Source organism: Malaclemys terrapin, chromosome 2 (assembly GCF_027887155.1).
Source record: "Malaclemys terrapin pileata isolate rMalTer1 chromosome 2, rMalTer1.hap1, whole genome shotgun sequence".
Lineage (NCBI taxonomy): Eukaryota > Metazoa > Chordata > Testudines > Emydidae > Malaclemys > Malaclemys terrapin.
In genome coordinates this window covers 131666058-131692543 of record NC_071506.1, presented here as the reverse complement: position 1 = coordinate 131692543, position 26486 = coordinate 131666058, and the positions used below count along the sequence as shown (strand labels likewise).

General features: G+C 48.1%; 1 protein-coding gene across 1 annotated transcript in view; it reads left to right on the top strand.

Annotated features, from left to right (window-relative positions):
- The window catches only part of GFRA2 (GDNF family receptor alpha 2), a 102873-nt gene that overhangs the window by 13066 nt on the left and 63321 nt on the right, over nucleotides 1-26486 (top strand). The window contains exons 2-3 of the mRNA XM_054020504.1: nucleotides 1979-2278; nucleotides 14358-14441. Coding sequence (XP_053876479.1) covers nucleotides 1979-2278; nucleotides 14358-14441 — 384 coding nt within the window. The remainder of the gene's footprint in view (nucleotides 1-1978; nucleotides 2279-14357; nucleotides 14442-26486) is intronic.

Sequence of the window (26486 nt, the reverse complement as noted above, 5' to 3'; positions counted from 1 at the left end):
AAGGATACTTCAGGCTGAAAAGCAATGAAACTCATTTTGATGTGATCACTGACTACACATACACTGCTTTATATATGCAGAGCAATGTTACCGAGTGGCTAGAGCAGCTGCCTGGGAGCAAGGATTTCAGGCTTCTATTCCCCTCTCTGCTCCTAATTTGCTATGTGACGTTGTTTGAGTTGCTTCATGGTGTGGTGCCTCAGTTTCCCCACCTGGAAAATGTGGATAACTGAGGGTTGTCAGGACCAATCTACAAGTGCTATGAGAGGTGGTGAACTCTGGGAACCTGGCCACAGGAAAAATGAGGCTGTGGCACCAACTTAGTCTCTTGTGAGCTAGGCATGACAGACATTCTGCTCAAGAGAATCCCAGGCCTGAAATAGCAGGTGGGCTGCAGAGCTGAACTGGGGTCATAGAATCCTAGAAGATGAGCGTTGGATGGGACCTCAGGAGGTCATCTAGTCCAACCCCCTGCTCAAAGCAGGATCAATCCCCAACTAAATCATCCCAGCCAGTGCTTTGTCAAGCCAGGCCTTAAAAACCTCTAAGGATGGAGATTCTGCCACCTCCCTAGGTAACCCATTCCAGTGCTTCACCATCCTCCTAGTGAAATAGTGTTTCCTAATATCCAACCTAGACCTCCCCCACTACAACTTGAGACCATTGCTCCTTGTTCTGTCATCTGCCACCACTGAGAACAGCCGAGCTCCATCCTCTTTGGAACCCCCCTTCCGGTAGTTGAAGGCTGCTGTCAAATCCCCCCCCCCCCACTCTTCTCTTCTGCAGATTAAATAACCCCCGTTCCCTCAGCCTCTCCTTGTAAGTCATGTGCCCCAGCCCCCTAATCATTTTCATTGCCCTCCGCTGGACTCTCTCCAATTTGTCCATATCCTTTCTGTAGTGGGGGGCCCAAAACTGGATACAATATTCCAGATGTGGCCTCACCAGTGCCGAATAGAGGGAAATAATCACTTCCCTCAATCTGCTGGCAATGCTCCTACTAATACAGCCCAATATGCTGCTAGCCTTCTTGGCAACCAGGGCACGCTGTTGACTCCTATCCAGCTTCTCATCCACTGTAATCCCCAGGTTCTTTTCTGCAGAACTGTCACTTAGCCAGTCTGTCCCCAGCTTGTAGTAGTGCATGGGATTCTTTCATCCTAAGTGGATTCTGCACTTGTCCTTGTTGAACCTTTTGGCCCAATTCTCCAATTTGTCTAGGTCACTCTGGACCCTATCCCTACCCTCCAGCATATCTACCTCTCCCCCCAGCTTAGTATCATCCGCAAACTTGCTGAGGGTGCAATCCATCCCTTCATCCATTAATGAAGATGTTGAGCAAAACCGGCCCCAGGACCGACCCTTGGGGCACTCTGCTTGATACCAGCTGCAATTGATCACTACCCATTGAGCCCGACAATCTAACCAGCTTTCTATCCACCTTATAGTCCATTCATCCAATCCATACTTTTTTAACTTGCTGGGAAGAATACTGTGGGAGACTGTATCAAAAGCTTTGTTAAAGTCAAGATATATCACGTCCACCGCTTTCCCCATATCCACAGAGCCATTTATCTCATCATAGAAGGCAATCAGGTTGGTCAGGCATGACTTCCTGTTGGTGAATCTATGTTGACTGTTCCTGATCACCTTCCTCTCCTCCAAATGCTTCCTGATGTATGAGGAGTGGGGGAGGGATTGCAGGTCAGGATCCCACTGAATTTCCAGAGCTGTGTGGGGTGTGTGTGCGCGGACGTGGCTCGTGGAGCAGTAGGAACTATGGGTCAGGATCATGTTGCATCAGCAGGACTGGGAGAGGGGACCCAGGTGTAGTGGGATGCTGGCTGGGTGGGGGACTATTTGTCGGTATCAGGGGCTGTCAAAGGGAGGTGCATTGCTTCTCGTCCCTGCCACGTGGCTATCCTCACTCACCGCGCTCTGGCCTTTCTTTCCTTCCCTTCCCCTGCCCCTTGTCCAGACAAGATCCTCCATTCCCTGGCATCCGGCCAAGACCCTCATGGCTGGCGTACCCCAGTGGACTGTGTCCGGGCCAATGAGCTGTGCGCTGCCGAGTCGAGCTGCAGCTCCCGTTACCGCACGCTGCGCCAGTGCCTGGCTGGCCGGGACAGGAATACCATGCTGGCCAACAAGGAGTGCCAGGCAGCTCTCGAGGTGCTGCAGGAGAGCCCGCTCTACGACTGCCGCTGCAAGCGGGGCATGAAGAAGGAGCTGCAGTGCCTTCAGATCTACTGGAGTATACACCTCGGGCTGACGGAGGGTAAGCATCCTGCGTGGGGCGGGTCTGGTCCATCGGGAGGGAGGTGCCCTATAGGCAGCTGTTCTGATGGATTAGCCCCGTCGGAGCAGGGTGAGGGTGGGTCTGTTCCCATGGGCAAGTGGTAAAGGGGCCCTTCTGCACCATTATGTGATGTTCCAGTCTGTTTGCTCAGGAGTAGCTGGGAGCTGTTCTGGTTCCTTGGGAGAAGTGGTTCTGATCCATTTGCTGTGGCTGGAGGGGTGGTTCCAGCCCATTGGATTGTTGGTAGGTGGGTGGGTTCTGATTTGCTAGCTCAGTAGTAGTGTGTGTGGCTGGGGGGTGGGTGGAGAGGGAACATTGCTGATCCACTAACTGCTCTGATCCACTCTGGCTAGGCAGGAACCCCATGTGGCTAGTCCTGGGAGCTGGTGAAGCAGGCGTGAGTTAGGAGATGTGTTCAGAGCCTGACACACACACACACACACACTCTCTCCCTCCCCCTCTCTCTCGTTGCCATTTACACCTGTGCAAAGTGGAAGTAAAACATTCCTGCTGTTGTACTGATTTGGAGCAATTCACACCTGTTCTGCACAGGTGGGATAATGGGTGACACAAGTGCCAGGCAGTGAAGAATCAGATTTTTCGTTAGTGTAGTTGGGAGGAGGCTTTACTACGGGAATGGCAGAGGGGGCCAGCTGGTCTGGAGTGAAGAGCGTTAGTGGAGCAGTGTGTGTGTGGGGATTCCAGGACTGGAACAGCAGGGGGTGTTGCAGGAAAGGACTGACTGGCATTTGGAGAGCTGTTGCGGGGGTCCAGGACTGGAACAGCATGGGGTGTTCTACAGGAAAGGACTGAGGGGCATTAGTGGAATTACATGGGGAATGTTCAAGTTCATTCTGTGCCTTATTCTACAGCATGGGCTGGTGTGAGCCTGGGTAGAGCTGGAGGGGTATCAGCAGGGCTGTCTTGGACTGGCATGTCTCAGCTTTTAACCCCCAAGGTTTCAGTGTTTCGATCCCAGGTAGACCTCTCACCTTGTTCATTATCAAACAGAAGCCAAATCAATGGGTGGGGATGGGGAAGAAGGAACCAAACTCTCTCCTTCCCCCCTAGTCTCTTCCCCCTTTTCTCCATTCTCCTCCTCTAGATTCTTTCTCGCCATCCCCCTTTCCCAGACTCTCTTCCTCTAGACTCGGGCACATCCCACCCCTGCCTTGGGAATTTGCCAGACTTGGAGAGCCCATGAGGCTTCCTAGTGCCTGCAGACACCCCCACTGCCATCACCAATGGCAGGGGCTGAGAGCTCGGATTGCTGCACCAATGCAGAGGGCAGTCCCAGAGCCCGGCAGCTCTCTTAGCTCTGTCACTGCCTCCTTCTCCATGTTAAACAGCTGATTAGTATTCTGGAAGGAGCATCCTCACAAGAACCAGACTGGGCTGGAACAGGGGTTGATGGGGGTGAGATGAGTGTGGGGCTGGGCTGTTCTCTGGTGCGGCTGCCTTTTCATAGCCAAGCTGCAAATGCCGGGCTGATCCCAGGCAGCCTCACCCCGGAAGGGGCCGCGCACACTGGAGCAGATTGGGCTGTAATGAGAAGACACGTCGGGGCATCGAGACAGGTCACGGCAAAGGGAGCCCATCGCGCAGGCAGCGGGGAGTTAATTTCCAGTTTGCGTTAGTGGGGTCAGAGGGCCAGGTCTCCAGCTGGTGCCTGTGTGTGGGCTGTTTGCCTGCCCCCCTCTCAGAGCAGGCTCCGGGCGGTCAATCTAGTCTCGGTGTATCTATGAGTGTCCCCCAGGCCTTGCTTGCAGAGCATTTCCCTCCCTTGCACTGTATTGGCTCCTGCCTGTCTGTGTCCAGTGGAAGCCCAGGCTTGCCAGGTGGGAACGGCACCTCATCCCCTTGCTCGCTGTCTCTGGGAATTCGCATCTGCCAGGCAGGGTGGGCCCATAGCTGGCGAAGCAAACTCCCTGTTGTCTTCTGCTTTGTTCCAGCCTGGATTATGGCAACTGCACTGGAGTTAGTGGAGTTGCTTCAGACTTACTCTGGCATCAGTGAGAGCAAACTGTGGCCCTGGCTCCTGTTCTTGGCTCTGCCACTGATTCGCTGAGTGACCTTGGGCAAGTTCCTTCCCCTTCTCTGTAAAGTGTCTTGAGAGCCTCAGGTGCAAGAGGCTATATAAGTGCAGAAAGGACTGTTCTAACAGTGATATGTGCCAGTACTGCTGGGTGGTGTTGGACCTGCGCAGCCGTGTGCCACAGGCCCTGCACTGCTAGCAGTTTATGCAGACTTTCCCTTAGCTCAAGCGGCAGGGGCCTGTGCTCAGGGAGCAAGAGGGCTGGGGTTCGATCCCTGTTCTAGACAAGAATCTTTCGGTGGTCTTGTATCTGTTACAATATGATTCTGGCCTCAACCCCGCTAGAGTTCAGGATGGGACTGATCGTCTGCTCTCTGTGCCTTGGTTTCCCCAAAAAGAAGAGTGAGGAAGGGGACTAGAACTCAGGAGTTCCCAAGCTATTGCTTTGGCCATTAGGCTTTGCTGACTCTTTATGGCCCTTTGATGCTGTGTGCATGCCATAGAGGGGCATGTGCTGGGAACAGGCTGTAGGCTGTCAGCTGCCCCAAATACACTGTCTGGGAGAAAACCAGGCACCTCCTTAATACTGCCCATTCTCTGGCAAGGGTGGGGGTTGAGTGAGAGCAGTGGGAAGGGCATGAGGGGATCTCAGAGCTGGCTGTTTCCATAAATGAACTGCCTCAAGATGCACCAGAGGCAGCTGTGATTGCAGGCCAGTGAGGGTGTAAATCAGAGAGGGGAGCAGTGCAGGTAATTGAAATTGGATTTTGCCAGTGCTGGGCCGGTTTGTTTATTGGAGAGAGGATTATCTACTCTCTCCTCCTCATCAAAGGGAAGGGGGAGGAAGCTGTCTCTTCCCATCCCTCCCCTCCCCACATCAGCAAGTCAGGGGCCCTCCCCTCCCCATCGCTATCACATCACAATCAGAGGCTCGGCTGACTGGCTGTGCTAGGGTGTGGAATTGGGGACCCCCTTCCCCCCAGACCTGAAGGGCTGGAAGTGCTGGCTGGAATTTTGTGTATTGTGGGCAGGTGCTGGCAAGCTTTCTTCATGCAGCTCTGCCCATGCCCCTCAATCCTGAATCTGTAGCCACCCTGGTCATTTCTGTCCTGGGTCTGCGTGGAGCAGGGGCTGCCAGTCATTTCTGAGCATCCCCCAGTTGGTTGCTCTGTGATACGTGAAAAAGTGTCACTGGTGACTAGAATGAGCCTGAGTCTCTGCCTCAATCCCAGCTGCCATGAGGCTGCTCTTTGTAACAAGCAAATTTCCTTCCTCCCTCCCATTTCCCTTGCACCTGGACTGCCCCCTGGATGATCTTTTCCAGCCAGAGGTGCATCATCCATCCTTGCTGTCCTGCAACGATGAGCCAGCCAAGACACATCCAGCCCCATCCGTAGCGAGCTCTGTAGCTTTTCCTCCATACGTTTGCCCACGATGCTGATTGCAGACAGAGAGACAGATTGTAACAGAGAGGTGAAAAGTGGGTGTATATGTACTGGGGTGTCTTCCATGCAGAAAGCAGGTGCTAGAGAGTGAGGACGTTCTAGTGCCCAGCAGGACTGGTAAGGTAGCATGTAGGGAACTCAGAAGAGCCCTGGGGAAATAATAATTGCCACTTACAAAGGATGTTGGATCTGCAAGTGTTTTACAAAGTGGGGGTGAGTATCACTATCCCATTTTAAAGTTGATTGGGTTAACGGACTCAGAGAACATTAAATGACTTCCCCAGGGTTACACAGCAAGTCAGTGGCAGAGCTAGGACTAGCCCACAGGTCTCTTGACTCCCAGTCAGATGCATCAGCTGCTGGACCAGGCTGCCTCATTAAAGATTCAGAGCCAGATTTTTTCAAAAAGCTCTGTACCCGAAGGCTCCTGCTTAGGCACCTGAATGGAGTGACCAGCAGATTCAGCATATAGTAGGTCTCATAAAAAACCCAGCCCTTATTTAGGTGCCTCAGTGGGAACTAAGCTCAGCTGAAAGCCTGGGCCTGATTGTGGGGTGGATGGAGGAAAAATTGGAGGAAGAAAGGATAAAGCAGAGAAAGTAGAACAGGAGAGAGAGGATAAAAGGAGGTGGGGGGGAGAGAGGGTCATAGTAGTGCATCCTGCAAATGAAAGCAATTCATTTATTTTCCTCATGTAATTAAGATCCAAGGGAGTGTGGCAGGGAGTTAAAGGGGAATAGTTCCTCTTTCTAACCATGCAGCACAACCAAAACTGTAACACTCCTCTTTTCCTTACATGGGTCTCTCCTCCAGAGGTGGCTCCCCGGCGGCTCTAGGCTGGAGGTAGAATAGAATGCGGCCTACCCACAAAGTGGCATCTGTTCAGCTATCAGTGTGATTTTTAAACTAGTTTAGTTCAATCAGTGAAACTCTATGTGTGTACGCTCTTCAATTAGGTTAAACTGGGCTTGTGTTGTTTTAGAGTATGTCGGTAAAGGTACAGGGGTAAGCTCAACCAATAGAGCCTGCTTTTAAACTGGAATAAGTGTCCGCCCAGAGGTTTGCACTCATTTAATTAAAGTATTGTAGGTCTGTGTTGACATTGGGTCCAGATTTCCAAAAGCACTCAGCACCCAACGTGCTGAAAATCTGGACCTGATTGTGGGTGCTGAGTGCCTCTGAAAACTTTGGCCCCTGGTGACTCCCTTAGACCTTCACCCACACTTGGTTAAAACACACTTTTTCCCGATGTTAAATTGCAAGTGAAAATGAGGCAAGTTGTAGTTTTAACACGTGTCAGCTGGTGGAGGTAAACCCTAGCCTCTAGGTCAGCTCTGCTGCTGGATGGCAAGAAACCCAGGCTGGAAGCAGGAATCTCTGCTTAATGGTGATTTGCCCCTCAGCACCGTGCATTCAGCAATTTCAAAGGGCTTTGCACTCATGAATGAATTTAGCCTAACAACACCTTCAGGAGGGAGGGAAGAATACTAACCCCATTTCACAGAGCAGAAAACTGAGGCACCAAAAGAAACTGAGGCACAGAAGGGAAAAAAGGGTGTGTTCTTACCATGTGTTGGAAGGCAGGCTGTAGCTTTCACACAGGTTAGCAGGATGAGATGGTGACTCTGGCCAGGATCCTAGGTTTACCTCAACCTGTTAACTCATGTGAGAACTGCACGGCTTTGCCTTCACTCAGATTTTACCTTGTGTTACCACATATTGGCTAACGGGGTAAGAACACACCTTTTCTTCTCATGATGACAAGGCCAAAGGGCCCAAATTCATGCACAGAATCAGTGGGGAAGCCAGGAATAGAATCCAGGATGACTCCTGACTCCACTCCTGTGGCCAGTAGTAACAGATTAGCTGTAGAAGGTTGTGCGGATGCCCAGCATGGAGGGGCATTGGCAGAGCTGTGTGGGGAACCCAGGACCAGAATAGCAGGGAGTTGCTGCAGGACCATCCAAAGCCATCATACAAAATCCCACCTTGTTTCAGAGACCTCACTTTGCAGGTAGACTCACTGTAGTGCAGCAGACCTCTGGGCAACCTGGTCCAGTATCCCATCTCCTTCCATAACTTAGATCTCTCAATGCAGTGATCCCCCACCTATCACACTGGATCAGAGTGGTCTATCTAGCCAGTATCCTGTCTCTGGCACTACCAATATGTGATGCTTCAGAGAGGTTAGATTCTCCCACAATGCATCTGGCCAATAGACTGCTCTCCACTCACCTTTCCAAGTGAGCAAATTTTGCATTCTCCTGGTGCATGGCAGCTTAGTCCCCGGCATTAAGCCTGGCTGGTTTCACCCCAGCGCCTTTCCCAGAGGTTAATTGCATCTCAGCCAGCTTAGGGGAAGTTCAATGCCCTTTTAATACTGGGTAATTTTCCTATCAAGCAGCAAGGTTCAGCCGGTGTTTAATTATTTATTGCATTGGCAAAGCAATATAGTGAGAGGTTAGTGTTTCCTAAACACACTTTAATAAAGGTACCATTTGTCATCAGAGCATTAGCAAACCCAGCACGGTGAATGTGTTGGCACGATTTAAACGAGGGACTCTTACAGGATGAGCGTAAGTATTTCCTTTTCTTTTAATGGCCTTTCAGTTTCACCAGCCCATGGTAATAGGCCAAAATAACACACGAGGAGGGTGGAGTTGTTGTTGTTTTCAATATTCATTTGTAGTACTGTAGCAGAGGCATCAACCAAGGTAGTCAGAGGCAGCCTCTGCTCTAAAGCTCTCACAATCTAGCTAGAGCAGACATGGGAAGGGAAGGCACAGAGAGAAGTGGCTCCTCCATGGACACAAAGCAGGGTCTGGGGCAGAGCCAGGAATAGCATTTAGGTCTCCTGAGTCCCCAGTCCAGTGCTCTATGCACTAGACGACATTGCCGCCTTGTAGCTTGCCTTTTCTCTGTGTTCCTCCTGCTCTTCTCCTTTCCAGCCTGGAGGCTGGAATTCCGTTCTCTCACATCACTGAGGCTCCTCTCAGTGTGCTTTGATCACCTCCAGGAGGTCAGTCTGTGGTCTCTAATTCCAGCAGGCACCTTCTGGTGTCTCCTGTGGGCCTGCAGCGCTGCTGTCCCCTCCCAAAAGGTGATTGGTACCTTCCCCCTGGCTGCTAGGTACCTGATCGTGGGACTCCTCACAAGGCACATTCAGTGGGCAGGGCAGGAGTCCATTGCCGAAAGGAGCTGGTCGCCATGGGAACAGCTTGGAACTGGGGCCGGTGTGTCTGTGCTGTGTAATGTGTACTCTGGGTGGCTTCGGCCAGGTTGGTCCCTGGGCAGTGGAGGTGAGGTAGGTGGACAGAGAGTGAGGCCATGGGACAGCCTGTGGGAGACTGCCTGTACCGTGTCTGAGCTGAGGTGATTTGGGCTCAGTTGAGATGGGGAGGTCTGGAGTGACCAGCACGACCATGACACAATCTGGGGGCTTGCGTTTCAGCTCATGGCACAATAGCTGTGCAGTTGTCGCTCGTCTAAGCACAAGTTACTTCTCTAGCCCCTTCATGCCATGAAGACACCTGACCCACCAATTCATTTCTCAGAGGCCACCAAACGGCAGTGAAAGCTTTTGGAGCCAGGTGGGAGCCTCTTTCTCTCTCTCTCTCTCCTCTTGCTGCTCTCCCCACTATCCAGGTCCCATCCCAGTCTTGCTTCTGCTCTGACTGCAGCAGGATGGAGGGTGTCTCAGTCCCAACTTCCCGGCAACCAATTTTGCCTCACGATCCTTTTTGAAGGATTTCCTGTAGTGAAATGCATTTATAACCGTCCATGGAGGAGCTGCTGGAAGGGGAGCCGGCCCTGCCTGATTGCTTACTGCTCATTAATTCCTGCTCCTTTTCCAGCAGTTTTGAGTGGCTTCTTAATTATGGGGGACAAAAGCAGCCTTGCTCAGGCTAATAATATCCTGAAGAATCCAGAAGAGCCTGGAAGAGTGGGCATGGGCCACAGTCTGTTAGGAGGCTTGTAAATCTTTTTAAAAACAGAAGCTTCCTGTCTCCTCCTGTCTCCCTGTCAAGAGAACTAACTGATGGGTCACTGTGTGAGATCTCCGTTCCTCCACAGAGTAGGTGCATCACCTGGGGGCCAGAGCAAGCTCCCTCCATGTTCCCCTTCACGAGAGAGAGACCCTCCTACCCCCAGGAGTGAGAGGGCAACTGAGTCTAAGATAGGACAATTAGCATGATGAGTGTTCTTTTGGTGGCAAGGTCTGGCTGTTGGCGAGATGGTCTCATGATTAAGGCTCTGGACTAGGACTCCGGAAGTTTGGGTTCTATTTCCAGTTCTGCCACCGACTGCCCAAGTCACACAGGGAAGTCACTTCCTCTCCCCGTGCCTTATCTCCACCCTACAGATAGGAACAAATTCTGTTTTGTCTTACCTAGTGACACTGTAAGCTCCCTGGGGCAGGAGGTATCTTTTACTTTCTATTTGTACAGCACCCAGGGCAATGGAGCCCTGAGCTTGATGCGGGATTGTAAATACTATCATACAAATCATTTAAAACACTAGGAATGAAATTGAATCCTGCTCAAGTTACATCACATAAATCTCATGGGAGTGATTGCTTTTGGTCGCTATGTACCTAGGTTGGATTTGAATCCATGACCTGGTGATAAAGGCCTGTATCCCAGTATTTGTCTTATGAGGAGAAGGCCCCCTTTTTTCTGCATGGAGCCTTACTCCAGATCAGCCTTGCAAATTTAAATTTGAAGAGAGAGAAAGAAAAAGCAGATCCGAGAGTGTGGATGTTGGTGTGTGTTGATGTTGGGGAGCAAGCAGGGAACCCCATGTTGGGACTCCTGAGTTCTGATTTTGGCTCTGCCTTTGAGAACAGTGGGCAAATCACTTGAACTATCTGGGCAAAATCAGCTCTGGCACAAGAGGATGGAACTGCCATTGATTTCAAAGAATTGCAGCTGCTCAGATCAGGGCTGATTTGAATCCTCCATGCCTTACTTCACCATCTATATGGTGTACCAGAACTGACAGATTGCGAGGTTTGTTTTGCTAAAAAAAATTGTGAAAAATCTCGATGTTTGTGTTTTGCTTTGAAGTGACTGTTTCAAATTCTTTATTTTAGTATCAAAGCAGTTTAAAGATGGTAAAGTCAAAACTCAAATGTTTAAAAATCAAGTTGTGTTTTGATTTGCTCAAAGTTTTGGTTCAGTTCAAAACAAACATTTTGGAATCACCAGTGAACCAAAAAGAGTTGGTTCTTTTCACATCTATAAAAAGAAGAACAGGAGTACTTGTGGCACCTTAGAGACTAACAAATTTATTAGAGCATAAGCTTTCGTGGACGAAAGCTTATGCTCTAATAAATTTGTTAGTCTCTAAGGTGCCACAAGTACTCCTGTTCTTCTTTTTGTGGATACAGACTAACACGGCTGTTACTCTGAAACTTCACATCTATAGACACATCTGAAACCCAGGTGGAATTTGGAGGTCCCCTGTTACTCCTGACACCCACTTGTCATACCAACCTCATGTCTTGGTTTGCTGTAGAGTCATCCGTTCATACCCATCCCTTCATGCTTCACTTCCCCCTCTCTATGCTCTGCCAAATCATTTTGTGTTCTCATGCCAGTGGCTGGCCCACCTCGAGGATAAGAGCCTGTTATTGCTGCTAGTTAATAGTGACTCCTTTAGCTCAAGTGGTTGAGGCTTCTGCTTTGCCACTGGAGGTGGTGGAGTCAGTCCCTGCTGACTGCACGTGGTGTGGGTAATGTAGAATAGAGATGAATAATACATACTTTCTGGGCAAGGATTCAGGAGGATGAATTCAGCACCGATCGCCAAGTGCTTGGAGATCCTCATGATTATTTATCAGGTCTGTTGTGATGGGTGCAAGTCGATGACCACAGTGAAAAGTAGCTAGCTGTAATTTGTGTTACAGCAGTGCCCACAGGCCCCAGCTGAGATCAGGGCCCTATTGTGGCAGGGGCTGCGCATACATAGGGTAACTAGATGTCCCGTTTTTGGGGACTTTTTCTTATATAGGTGCCTATTACCCCCTACCCCCTGTCCCGTTTTTTCACAGTTGCTGTCTGGTCACCGTACGCATACACATAGCAGAGACAGTCCCCGCCTCAGGAGCTTACAGTCCAAAGAGCTGAAGGAAGGATGATCATCCCGCTTTACAGACATGGAGAGATTAAGGCCCATATTCTTAAAGGTATTTAGGCACCTAACTCTCCTTGATTGCAATGGGAGTTAGGCAGCTAAACACCTTTAAGAATCAGGTCTTCAGGGTCTTGCTCCAGGTCACACAAGGAGTCTGTGGCCAAGCCAGGGATTGAACCCAGCTCCCCGGAGTTCTGGTACCGTGCCTTATCTGCAAGGCACCCTCCCACTCTAGCACCACAGCTCCTAGTACCAGTTTGGGCAGACAGGACTAGATTCTCCACTCAGCTACGCCGGCGTCAATGCCCCCCAAAGACAATGGTCTATACTGATGTAACCCAGAGCAGACTCTGGGCCTGGCTGCTGGGTTTGGAAATAGACCGCTCTGTTTAATCATCTGCCCCTTTCCTGGAGAATCCCCTTTGCTGATCAGCAGAGAGCTAGCTTGGAAGGGAGCAGCCCCAGCCCAGCCTCCATCTCCAGGAAGCCAGTGTGGGCAGTGTGGTTAGACCCAGTGTTCTCCTTGGTTTACGGGACCATGTGTGGCATGGCAGTTCATCTGCTCCTAATCCCTCCACTGCAACCCCAGCTCACTTATCGGCAGGATGGGCACTTCAGCATCTGCCAACCGTTCCTCCAGGCAGGAAATGTCTTCGGACAGGCCCTCTCCAAAAGCCTTGGTTCTCTCCCAATCCACAGAGATCTGCTGGGAGCTCACTGAAAGCATGGCTAGGTTCAATGGAAATCGATGCATGAGGCTGTTGGTCAGTCTTCTGCTGAGAGCTCGGAGTGGTCTTCCATTGATCTTTTTTTTTTTTTTTTTTTTCTCTCTCTCTAGCAAGAGCCCCTGCACAATGGGAGCGTTCAGGGTCCAGGACTGATATTAATGGTGCTTTCATGAATCTCTCCTTAAGAAGGACTAATGCTCTCATGGCCCATACTGCTTGTTGTCCTATCCTTGACTTTGCTGACGGCTGCTCTTTGGGGGTGCAGTTTGGTTTAGGAATTTGTGTGTGTGCGCGCGCGCGTGCAAGAAAGATCATCACCTGGAGCTAATTTTAGTATCTGTCCTAGAGATGCTTGAAGGCAATTTAGTAATGGGCTCATTGCCCTGGAGAGCAATTCTCAAAAATCTGACCCTATTAAAATCAATGGGAGTGCTCCCAAGGTTTGGCCCCTAGTGTGGTGTTTTATGTATACTGGTCATACTGGCGGCTTCACTCAGTTCCATGGAGATGTGAAGCCGCCCTGGAGAAAAGCCACAAGCTCTTGAGCTCTCTGAATACCAGTGCTCCAAGGGTTAATATGCCATGGTCTTTGGCAGAGTTATGGTCCATGGGTGGGGTTGTTAGCAAGGGGCTGCTACATTCTGCCGAGCCTGTTTGGGGTCTGTAGATTGGGGTTATTAAACCCCAGTGAAGGTCTTGGAAGCAAAACATTTGAAATTGTAATTAAAATATTCACCCAAATCCCCCCCACCCCTGCAAATATACACCTTTCTGCCATGAGGGAAAGTTTGTGAGAAGATGGACTTGGAGTTAAGAGAATTGAATTCTGTTCTGAGCTCTGCTATAAGATGACTTTGCTGAGTTCACACAAAAAAACCACCTATCTGTGCCTCAGTTTCCCCATCAGTACAATGAGGATGACAACAGATTTATAGTGGGGCTCTGCAGGTAAATTCATTAATGTTTGGGAGGAGCTATGATATGATGGTGCTGAACGCTGTATAATTATCTAGATAGGGACCCAATGATACTAGGAACTGTAGGGAACTGCTTATCAGTATGATTCAAGGTTGGAAATGCCATAATTCTAATAAAGACTAAGCCCTGAACTAGAGCTGTTTGGGGGTGAGGGGAGAATTTTGACATGTTGAAATAACTTTCTGTTCTGAATCAGAAGGCACTATCAAAATACTGACACTTTTTGCAAAGCAGGGGTAAAAAATCCCCCAAAGTTTTGAATCTGGGAAAATGTCAACATTTTTGACACGTTAAAATGAGCTGTTTTAAACTGGAAAAAAAAATTCATTTAGTTTTGAAGTGTCCATTTGCAATGAACGTTCATTTCAATTCTCCTGAAACAGGAAATCAAAAAGCTTTGGTGAAATTGACATTTTCCTGTGGGGAAAGTGTCAATTTTGACAATTACATTTTCCTATGGGCAAATTTTTATGGTCAAATTTTTTTGACCAGCTCTGCAGAAATGAATGGTCAGAACATTCCCAGGATGAATAGGATTTGTAGAGGAGTCGAAGGCATTTCCGTGGCTGGAACCGGCTCAAATTCAGTGGGATTTAGCACCTAATCCCCTTACTGCCTTATGACCGGCTTCCCCCACAGTGGCTTGGGGGGCAGCTCAGTAATAGTGTGGGTGGCTGTTGGGTTGATTCAGTGCGGGGTTTCAATCTCTTTTATTTTATTTTTTTCCCCTACTCCAGGAGAAGAATTTTATGAAGCTTCCCCTTACGAGCCGGTCACCTCTCGTCTCTCTGATATATTCAGACTCGCTTCAATTTTCTCAGGTAATAAAAGCAAAACAAAACATGCTTTCACTGTTTTATATTCTCTTCCTCTTGCCTGTGAACAGACCTTCTGCCAACCTCCAGGGGAATGATAAAACATTAGCTCCCTTTCCCATTCCTCAATCCCTTCCTCTCCAGCATATCTCCCACCCCATAATATCTCGTATTGCGTCCCCCTTCCCCTGGCTGCCTTGCAATCATAATTCTGTGACTAAGATGTTGCAGCCTGGAGCTATGGATAATGGAGACATCTCTAGCACTGCTACTGAGAATGCTCTGGGCCTGATTCTCAATCGCCCTGCACCTCATGCTGTTATTTTCACCCGTGCAAAGCAGGCGTGAAACACTACAGAGCAGATGCTCTTCACATAAAGCAGCAAGCGAGTAGAAGTCCAAATTGAGAGTAGCTCCAGTCAGGGGAGCTTTGGATTGTGCTGGTGTGACTGAGAGCAGAATTGAGCCTTACTGTTCTTATTCGTTAGCGGTTCACATACACCGTGCGCTGACGGTGCCACGAAATACAGGGCAACAGAAGCAGGCTCTTGGGGTTCGCATGTATAGATATATAATTAAGGCTTGTTGCACCAGAGTCTAATCTCAGTGACGCTGGTGCCAATCTGGTGGCACTGCACTGATTTCTGTGGAGTTACTTGGCATTTAAATCAGCGTAACTGAGAGCAGAGTGCTGGACCAACATGAGTGAACTAATAACACTCTGCTGCAGAGTCCAATAGGAGGCAAATGCAGAGAGTAGTGCAGGGGTGACCCTATCTTGGTCCCTGGTGGAGACAGACCAGACTGGATCTCCTGGGTCTTCCCCCTGCTCATTTTTCTGAGCTGTGAGGAGTCCTCTTTGCAACCACACAGTGGCTTTGGTAACTAACTGTTGTGGTGAGGGAGATTAGAAAAAGTTAATGGCTTTGTGCAGTTGTTGGAGCCGGTTACGTAGAGCCACCGCCTGAGATCCCAGGGCTGGGTGAGACCTTGAGACTTTGTAACTGGATCTTCTGGGGAGTGCTCTAGTCCTGGGAGACCTTGCAGAGATGGAGTCTGGGAGCAGCATGGGACCTCTGGGCACTATTCTCTGCCTTTGGGTATTCAGGGTAGTTCTAATTCTGCAGCCCGATATTGCCTTCTTTCCTGGCCCTCAAGGGCTCCCTCTATCTCTGTGTCTCCTTCCATTCTTCATCTCCTTTCTTCTTCCCTCTCTCTGCCCCCTCTGTATTGTCTCCAGGCCTGTGGGACCCTTTCCCAAGCCAGACAACCCATGTGCACGTGTGCATTCTATGTGGCTCTGGTTCTTCCTCTCTATTTGAAATGCATTCCTTGATTTATGCACCTCCAAGGGCTTCTCTGCTGCAGCTGTGTAACTGTTGAGGCATCACTTGCGGGTCCTCCCCTTTCTTATCTAGCTCCATTCCATTCAGACATTCAAGGTTCCCATTGGCGTCAGTGGGAGCAGGGGTATAGCTGTGTCTGGTGCCTCCCATTTCCTGACATTGGAATCCATCTGCCAGATGCGTCCAGCAAAGCAACATATTCCTGCTCCTGCTGAAGTCAATGGATGACCAACAGATACTGAGGAAGCCTTCGGTCATGCCCCTGGGAGAGAACAGCTAGGGGAAATAGCCAGAAAGGTGCAATGAATCCAGGGCCAAATTCCCGGCTGGTGGAAATCGGCAGAGCTCCATTAACTTCAGTGGAGATTTGCCAGTTTACAGCAGCACAGAATTTTCCTGGTCTGTCTCTGTTAGTCACTTACCTAGGGTCATGTCTATGCTATGGGTGCTAGGGACACAGATACGGTGCTGCTGCTGTGCCTCTGTAGCGTGGATGCTACGTACACCAATGGAAGACATTTTTCCACTGATGAAGGTAATCCATCTCCCTAAGTGGTGGTAGCCGCATCGGCACTGGCGGTTAGGTAAGCTTAACTATGGCGCTAAAAATTGTGAAAAATTTTACACCCCGAGTGATGTAGCTAGGTCAATCTAAATTTTAAGCATAGTAGGGCTCGGAGGGGCATTTGGGGGTGCAGATGAGAAGAAATTGGCAAGACAGAACTAAGCTGGAACGCGCTACCTTCTCATCTTCTGTGGCATGACTATCAGCACGAAGAGCGCAGGCTCTTCCTTGGAGTGGATTTCTTTTTTTTTTTTTACAAAGCTGTTGTGGTTTGGTGTTTGACTTTTTTTTTCCTTTGGACCCAGCTGCCTCCAAGCATCGGATAATAAGGAATTGATAAAGTGGGCTGGAGATCTCGTAATTTGCTCATTTGTCTCGTAGACACACAAAACGTGTTCTCTCGCCCAGCAGAGTGTCAAGTCCATTAAGCAAAGATTTTCCCAGAGGGAGATACTTAGACACAGCTCCCCCCTCCCTCTGGGGGGCTGAGACCCTGCTGCCACTCCCATGCTTTGGGCAGGGGAGTCAGTGGTGAGGGGAACAGGAATGGGAATGAGGGACTGGGTAATGGGGCGTCTGTGCTGGAGTTCCAGGAGGCTGTTTGACCAAGTGCCAGCCCTGGGTGGAGAGGGCAGATGGCCATTTGTGTCACCTGCATTTGTGTCAGTCTGGACTTGCTGTGATTTATGAGAGAGTCCAGAGGTGGGGGCAAGTCCAGCTGGCAGGTTTAAAGCAAGAGCTCTGGAGAAAAACCAGAGTTGACTTGGTTGGTTTGGTTGGTTTTTTTTGTTTTTGTTTTTTTACCTGAGGGATCTTGATTTCCAGATGCCCAAAATGGACATGAAAGGACCTTATAGTGGTAGGGTTTGAAGAAGGGTATCAGTATGAAGAGGCAGAAAGCCTTAAATGTTCTACTGGGAGAAAGGACTTCTTCTCTGATGGCCAACTTGTGCAGCCCTGTGTCCCATTGGTAAGCACTTGCCTATGGAAGTCCATAAGACCCCTTGTGGAGTTAGTACTCACCTGACTAAGGATTGCACAATTGCAGAGTAGGAGTGAGGAACATCCAGCCACATGTTAGTCCCATGGCAAAATAGTGAAAGAACAGGTTAAAGAACAGGTTAAAGAACACTGGGGGGATGTATCTAGTGGGGTCCCACAGGGGTCAGTCCTAGGTCCGGTACTAGCCAATATTTTCATTAATGATGTAGATCATGGAGTGGAGAATATGTGTACAAAATCGGCAGATGACACCAAGCTGGGAGGGGTTGCAAGCACTTTGGAGCACAGAATTAAAATTAAAAAATGCCTTGACAAATTGGAGAATTGGTCTGAAATCACCAAGATGAAATTCAATAAAGACAAGTGCAAAGTACTTCACTTAGGAAGGCAAAATCAAATGCACAACTACAAAATGAGAAATAAATGGCTAGCTGATAGTCCTGCTGGACAGGGTGTAGAGGTTATAGTGGATCACAGATTGCATATGAGTCAACAATGTGCTGCAGTTCTGGAAAAGGCTAATATCATTCTGGGGTGTATTAACAGAAGTGTCATATGTAAGACATGGGAGGTAATTGTCCCTCTCTAGTCTGCACTGGTGAGGCCCTAGCTGGAGTACAGTGTCCAGTTCTGGGTGCCACACTTTAAGAAAGGTGTGGATAAACTGGAGAGAGAGTCCAGAGGAGAGCAACAAAAATGATGAGAGGTCTAGAAAACCTGACCAGTAAGGAAAGGTTAGAAAAACTGGGCATGTTTAGTCTTAAGAAAAGAAGGCTGAGCGGGGAACCTGATAAGTTTTAAATATGTTAAGGGCTGTTATAAAGAGGACTGTGATCAATTGTTCTCCATATCACTGACGGTAGGACAAGAAGTAATGGGCTTAATCTGCAGCAAGGGAGATTTAGGTTAGATATTAGGAAAAACTTTGTAATTGTAATGGTAGTTAAACTCTGGAATTGGCTTTGAAGGGAGACTGTGTAATCACCATCACTGGAGGATTTTGAGAACAGATTGATACATACCTGCCAGGCCCTGGTTTACTTGGTCCTGCCACGGCACAGGTAGCTGGACTTGATGACTTCTCGAGGTCCCTTCCAAGCCTGACATTTCTCTGTTTCTATGAAAAAAACACGAATGGTGGAGCTGGTGGGAATCTTCTGTTGAATGATTTTCCCAGTGGAAAATGAAGTTTCTGCAAAATCAAAATTTTCTGCAGGAAATATTTCATTTCGGTAAATGAAATATTTGTTGTGGGTTAGTTTGGCCCAGATCAGAATACTTTATTGAAGTGACCCAAAATGTTTAATTTTGAATCAGTTAAAAAATAACATAAAGCTGCATTTTTCTAGCTCATTGCCTTATGGGTGTTGTCACTTGGATACCTGTTGTCTCCTATGAGTAGGGCTCCATGGGGAACTATATCTCAGACAATGCAATGTGGCTCCCTCAGGAATGTCAAAATGTTTTTCAAAAATGTCTAAATGAAAAGTTTCTACATTTTTTTTTTTAATTTCCATTCCATAATGATTATTTTTTAAAATTTCAACTTTTCATCCTGTTTCAGGATGAAAGCAAATGTTGATATGTCGGAAATTCCAACTTTTGATCAGCTCCAATCAATGGGTTTAAAAGCAAGACAGATCAGCTATACACTCAGGATATAAACATCGGTATACACCTGGGTCTACCTTACTGCTTAGCGAGAGCTCTCTGCCCTGACAGTGAGGGGGAAAGGGACTAGATGGATCAGGCACACAATTTTGTCTTGATTCCCACGAGAAGAACCCATGCTGTATTTGGAACAGACTCTGGGTACAGCTGCTAAGAGAAGGGAAGAACCTTACCTGAGGTCAAGTCTGTCAGGACTCCTGGGTCTAGGTCTGCCAAAGAGACCAGTTGTAACTAGAGCTGTGTCAGTAACTAATTTTTCAGTCCGTGGCTGTCCTGTAAAATTGGGGTGGAAAATAATTCTGGTCAACCTGAAACAAACTTTTAAAAAATGTTTTGGTGAACCAAAATGTTGAAGAAAGAATGTATTTTTGGTTGAACAAAATGCTTCATTTTTGAGCTTTTTTATGCATTTTAGAACTTTTTAAATATAAGATTGAAGTAAATTTTGAAACGAAAAAATTGTTTCAAATCAAAACATTTCAATTTTGGGGTGGTCTTTTTTTCAGGGTTTTTGTTTTTTAACTGAAACAAGTCAGTGAATTTGACATGAATTTGTGAAGCATTTTGGTGTCTCCTAATCTGCATTTTTTTTCTTCGTGAAAAAAGTTGTGGATGGAAAATTTCTCCCAGCTCTAGTTGTAACTCACGCTAACACCATGGGCCTCTCTGTCTGTCACTGTGGGCCTGGAGTTAAGGTTGTCTGGGTGCTATAACTCTGCATTTCCAATCCTTAATATAATCTTAACACTGAATTTCCTGAATATTTAATAGTTGGGTTTGGGATCACAACATCCTGGTAAGGATTTTTACGCTTAAGCTACTGGTAGGAACTGTCATCTTACATCCATCGTAATGTAGGTTTCTGTCTTGAAAAATAGGTTTGAATTTGCTACTTGTTTCAGGCTTAGAGGTTTGACCCTCCGGTTCAGGCAATAGCAGCTCATGGTTTTAGATACAGAGGTCCCAGGTTCAATGTCTACCAATGATCCAAACAAGGCTGTTACATCTTTATTTTTGTGGGGGTGTCCAGCTTAAGACAATTTAAAGGGGTCTGACTTTTCAGACAAGGTTGAGTGCCCTCCCTTGGAAAATCTTTAAACCCTTTAAAGGAGTCTCAAGTTGGGACCCACAAGTCACTCATTAGCCCTGGCAACTGAAATCAAGTAAGAGCAGACTGGCTGGACAGAATTCAGTGGTCTGTCTGTCAAGGAGGAATCTGAGAATCTCAGATTTCTCTTTGTGTCTAGGTGTCTTTCCTTCAGTGCCACCCACTGAGCATCCTTTGGAACGTCGTCTCAGTCCATTTGTAACTTTTGGCCATCAGTTTCCATGACCACCCCTTGGTGCTGCATTTCCATTGGCTTCTCCCTCTTCTCAAGTCCCCTACATCTCCAGCCAGCTAAAATCAGGACTTGCAATGCCTTGACTTATTTTCACTCATTCTCCTTTTAACCCTGGAGATGAAAGCCAAGCCCGTACCATTTGCCTTGTGCATGACACGAACCCTGCTCCCCAGCAGCCGTGTCACTATGGCTACAGAGTTCGGTTGTGGTAATATACGAGGCAGGAGAGGAGTGGAAGGGCCGGAATCTTATTACTCTTCAGAGGTACATTACATGGCTCATTGCACCGTCTGGAAGGTTAGGGCTTCTTTAAGAGCACGTTCCTGGAATGGGGTAGGCTAATAGAAAAATGTCCCTTCAGACGCTTCCAAATAAAACCAGTTAAGGGCATAAATGGCTGCTTTTGTCAGCAGTGAAGTGACATATTGCTCTGCTCCGGTGAGAGGTTAATGCTCTTAACTGCAGTGAAGTAACTCGTGCGCCTATAACGGTGACACACTGTGCTGGCCAGCTGAATGCTCCTGCCTTAGAGGGCTCACGTTCCACAGCCAGGGCCGCAGCTCAGGGCATGGGTGAAGGAAAGGGGAGGCGTGAGCACAGCCTGCCACCATTAGACTTTTGACTGAATGGTGGGCAGATACTAACAAGTGACCGGTTACTCTGGGGCATTGGTAATGGACCACAGAGCCTTATGCTTAGGGCCCTTCCAAATTCACAGCCATGAAAAATGCGTCACGGACTGTGAAATCTGGTCTTTTGTCTGCTTTTACCCTATACTATACAGATTTCACAGGGGAGACCAGCGTTTCTCAAATTGGGGGCCCTGACCCAAAAGGGAGTTGCATGGGGTTGACAGGTTATTTTAGGGGGTCACAGTATTGCCACCCTTACTTCTGTGCTGCTGCCTTCAAAGCTGGGTGGCTGGAGAGTGGTGGCTGCTGACTGAGGGCCCAGCTCTGCAGGCAGCAGTGCAGAAGTAAGGGTGGCAATGCCATCCTTACTTCCACACTACTGCTGGTGGTTCTGCCTTCAGAGCAGGGCTCCTGGCCAACAGCTGCTGCTCTCCAGCTGCCCAGCTCTGGAGGCAGCATCGGTGTCAGCAGCAGGGCAGAAGTAAGAGTAGCAGAACTGCAACCTCCCCCTACAACAGGGTAGGCAACCTATGGCACGCGTGCCGAAGGCGGCATGCGAGCTGATTTTCAGTGGCACTCACACTGCCCCAGTCCTGGCCACCGGTCCAGGGGGGCTCTGCATTTTAATTTAATTTTCAATGAAGCTTCTTAAACATTTTAAAAACCTTATTTACTTTACATACAACAATAGTTTAGTTATATATTATAGACTTATAGAAAGAGACCTTCTAAAAACATTAAAATGTATTACTGGCACGCGAAATCTTAAATTAGAGTGATTAAATGAAGACTCGGCACACCGCTTCTGAAAGGTTGCTGATCCCTGACCTACAATAACCTTTTGACACTCACCCCCCACAACTCCTTTTTTGGGTCAGGACCCCTACAATTACAACACCTTGACATTTTAGATTTAAATAGCTGAAATCATGAAATTTATGATTTTTAAAATCCTATGGCTGTGAATTTGGTAGGGTCCTATTTATGCTCCTTGGTCACAGGCTCAGAGAGATCAAGCTGTTGTTGTCTGTCAGCTCAGTGGCCCGTGTGAAATGAGTTTGCTGGTTCTCAGTTTTGTCCACCTCACGAAACATCTAGCAGTACAATGGAGCCGGGGGAAGAGCTCAGCAGACAGGTCACAGATGGAGAGGATCATAGATCTATCAGTTCAGCACTGAAAGGATTAACTGAAGACAGCAGCTAGATTGTTTTCCCTGGAGTAATGCCCAGGCAGGATCAGGACCCCTATTGTGTTAGGTGCTGTACAAATGCCTTGCCTGACCTAATCCCTGCCCTGAAGACTTCTCAATCTAATTGAGAGGTGGCTCAAAGGGAGGATTTAAAAATGGAAAGTAAAATCATATTGTTGCTGAGTCGAACTCCTGGTTTTAACTTCTGAAGCAAAAGTGCTCCAGGGAGCTCAGCCTTTGGGTTCCAGACAGCACGGCCATTTCTCCCCCCGTATTTTGGATTAAATTATCATCAGGGAAACATTTAGCTGGTGGAAAAATATGAAAAGTGAAGTGTCTGGCGTCGGGGATTATTAATTCGTGGGCTGATCTATTCTGAAAACCAACCTGTGATTAACAGGAAATGTTTCCTGCAATTGTGGAGGGCAGAGGAGAGGGGGCGGAATTGCCAGCCAGAGGGGGAGGCTGGGATATGGGATGGGGAAATGCTCAGCAAAGGAGAGTGTTGCTTTCACGGTTGCATGGGGCATAACGTGATTATCCTCAGGTTGTCTCCCAGGCCAAATGCGGAAAACATGTTATTTAAATTTCAAAAAGATCCGATTCCTCGCCGAACGGCTGTCAGAGCTGCTAAGTGTCACCACAAAGTAGGTTAGAGCTGCTGCTTGGGCGTCTCTCCAAACTCCTGGAGGAATCACCACTAGCTCCAGGGGACGTGAGCAGGAGGTGCTGGTTTGGGAACACGGGGAGCGGATAGACATTTGTATGTTGGTCTGTTGCACCTCCCTTGTGCATAGTGTGGGATTCAGCCATGGGTGGACGAGCCCGCGCTAGGCCTGCATCCCAGTCTAGTCCCATTTTAGCCTTCTCTTGATGGATTAAGTGGTGCATATGTGACTGCCACCATCTTGGCCAACCCAGTGGGGATTGGCAAAAAGAAGAACAGGAGTACTTGTGGCACCTTAGAGACTAACAAATTTATTAGAGCATAAGCTTTCGTGGACTACAGCCCACTTCTTCGGATGCATATAGAATGGAACATATAATGAGGAGATATATATACACACATACAGAGAGCATAAACAGGTGGGAGTTGTCTTACTAACTCTGAGAGGCCAATTAATTAAGAGAAAAAAAAAAAAAAACTTTTGAAGTGATAATCAAGCTAGCCGAGTACAGACAGTGTGATAAGAAGTGTGAGAGTACTTACAAGGGGAGATAGTCAACGTTTGTAATGGCTCAGCCATTCCCAGTCCTTATTCAAACCGGAGTTGATTGTGTCTAGTTTGCATATCAATTCTAGCTCTGCAGTCTCTCTTTGGAGTCTGTTTTTGAAGTTTTTCTGTTGTAATATAGCCACCCGCAGGTCTGTCACTGAATGACCAGACAGGTTAAAGTGTTCTCCCACTGGTTTTTGAGTATTTTGATTCCTGATGTCAGATTTGTGTCCATTAATTCTTTTGCGTAGAGACTGTCCGGTTTGGCCAATGTACATGGCAGAGGGGCATTGCTGGCACATGATGGCATAGATCACATTGGTAGATGTGCAGGTGAACGAGCCCCTGATGGTATGGCTGATGTGATTAGGTCCTATGATGATGTCACTTGAATAGATATGTGGACAGAGTTGGCATCGGGGTTTGATCCAAGATCCATAAACCTGGATATCCTGGACGCCCCATCATCTCAGGCATTGGCACCCTAACATCAGGCTTGTCTGGTTATGTAGACTCTGTCCTAAGACCCTACGCTACCAGCACTCCCAGCTATCTTCGAGACACCACTGACTTCCTGAGGAAACTACAATCCATCGGTGATCTTCCAGAAAACACCATCCTGGCCACTATGGACGTAGAAGCCCTCTACACCAGTATTCCACACAAAGATGGACTACAAGCTATCAGGAACAGTATCCCTGATAATGTCACAGCTAACCTGGTGGCTGAACTTTGTGATTTTGTCCTCACCCACAACTATTTCACATTTGGGGACAATATATACCTTCAAGTCAGCGGCACTGCTATGGGTACCCGCATGGCCCCACAATATGCCAACATTTTTATGGCTGACTTAGAACAACGCTTCCTTAGCTCTCGTCCCCTAACGCCCCTACTCTACTTGCGCTACATTGATGACATCTTCATCATCTGGACCCATGGAAAAGAAGCCCTTGAGGAATTTCACCATGATTTCAATAATTTCCATCCCACCATCAACCTCAGCCTAGATCAATCCACACAAGCGGTCCATTTCCTGGACACTACTGTGCTAATAAGCGATGGTCACATCAATACCACCCTATACCGGAAACCTACTGACCGCTACACTTACCTACATGCCTCCAGCTTCCATCCAGGACACACCACACGATCCATTGTCTACAGCCAAGCTCTAAGATATAACCGCATTTGCTCCAATCCCTCGGATAGAGACAAGCACCTACAAGATCTCTATCAAGCATTCTTAAAACTACAATACCCACCTGCTGAAGTGAAAAAACAGATTGACAGAGCCAGACGGGTACCCAGAAGTCACCTCCTACAAGACAGGCCCAACAAAGAAAATAACAGAACACCACTAGCTGTCACCTTCAGCCCCCAACTAAAACCTCTCCAGCGCATCATCAGAGATCTACAACCTATCCTGAAAGATGATCCTTTACTCTCACAGATCTTGGGAGACAGACCTGTCCTCGCTTACAGACAACCCCCCAACCTAAAGCAAATACTCACCAGCAACCACACATCACTGAACAAAACCACTAACCCAGGAACCTATCCTTGTAACAAACCCCGATGCCAACTCTGTCCACATATCTATTCAAGTGACATCATCATAGGACCTAATCACATCAGCCATACCATCAGGGGCTCGTTCACCTGCACATCTACCAATGTGATCTATGCCATCATGTGCCAGCAATGCCCCTCTGCCATGTACATTGGCCAAACCGGACAGTCTCTACGCAAAAGAATTAATGGACACAAATCTGACATCAGGAATCAAAATACTCAAAAACCAGTGGGTGAACACTTTAACCTGTCTGGTCATTCAGTGACAGACCTGCGGGTGGCTATATTACAACAGAAAAACTTCAAAAACAGACTCCAAAGAGAGACTACAGAGCTAGAATTGATATGCAAACTAGACACAATCAACTCCGGTTTGAATAAGGACTGGGAATGGCTGAGCCATTACAAACGTTGACTATCTCCCCTTGTAAGTACTCTCACACTTCTTATCACACTGTCTGTACTCGGCTAGCTTGATTATCACTTCAAAAGTTTTTTTTTTTTTTTCTCTTAATTAATTGGCCTCTCAGAGTTAGTAAGACAACTCCCACCTGTTTATGCTCTCTGTATGTGTGTATATATATCTCCTCATTATATGTTCCATTCTATATGCATCCGAAGAAGTGGGCTGTAGTCCACGAAAGCTTATGCTCTAATAAATTTGTTAGTCTCTAAGGTGCCACAAGTACTCCTGTTCTTCTTTTTGCGGATACAGACTAACACGGCTGTTACTCTGAAACCAGTGGGGATTGAAGCAGGGACTGAAAAGCCTGAATCTCTAAAGCCTGAATGTCCTCCACTCATCCGCCCGCACACATGTGTGCACTGCCTCTTGCCTACGGTTTCCCTTTCCCACCCCTTGTTCAGCTCCATCCCTTACCCTCCTGCTGCTCTTCTCTTGTTATTGCAGAGGATCCAACCATTCCTGCCCTAACTACACCCCACCCACCTGTCCTGCCTCAGACGCCACTCCATCTCCATTCCTGCCCTAGTCCACCACCCTGTGTGCCCGTTTGCTGAGGGCTTTTCTCCTGTCCTGGCCTCCTGCCCAGGATGTTCCCTCTATCCTGCGCTCCTACAAGTTTCTTCTCCGGTGTCTTTTAAGAGCAGCTGAGGACGTGGCTCGGTGCAGCTGCTTCTCCCAGCCCCTCCCTTCATTCCTTCTGCCCTCCACCCTTGGTGCTGTGTCCATGCATGCATGGCAGTAATGAGGCTGCGAAGGGAGCGGGAGCTTCCCCCCGACCTGAAGCTGAAGCAACTGAAGCAAACGAGCTGTTACTGTTGTTTGTCGATAACAAGGCTGGGCCAGCCTGGCATTAATTGCCTGTGGGGGTAGCCGTGGGATTACCGTAACCTTTTAAAAAAGGGGCTGTGGAAGCAAAGAGGGAGATATTGCATACGCCGGGCTTGCTGGCTGCAGAGCAGCTGACCTGATTGGGAACTCCTGAAATGACATCACCAATGGCTTTGGTAGTGGGTCTCCCCCTAGCCCCTTGTGTGTGTTTGTTTC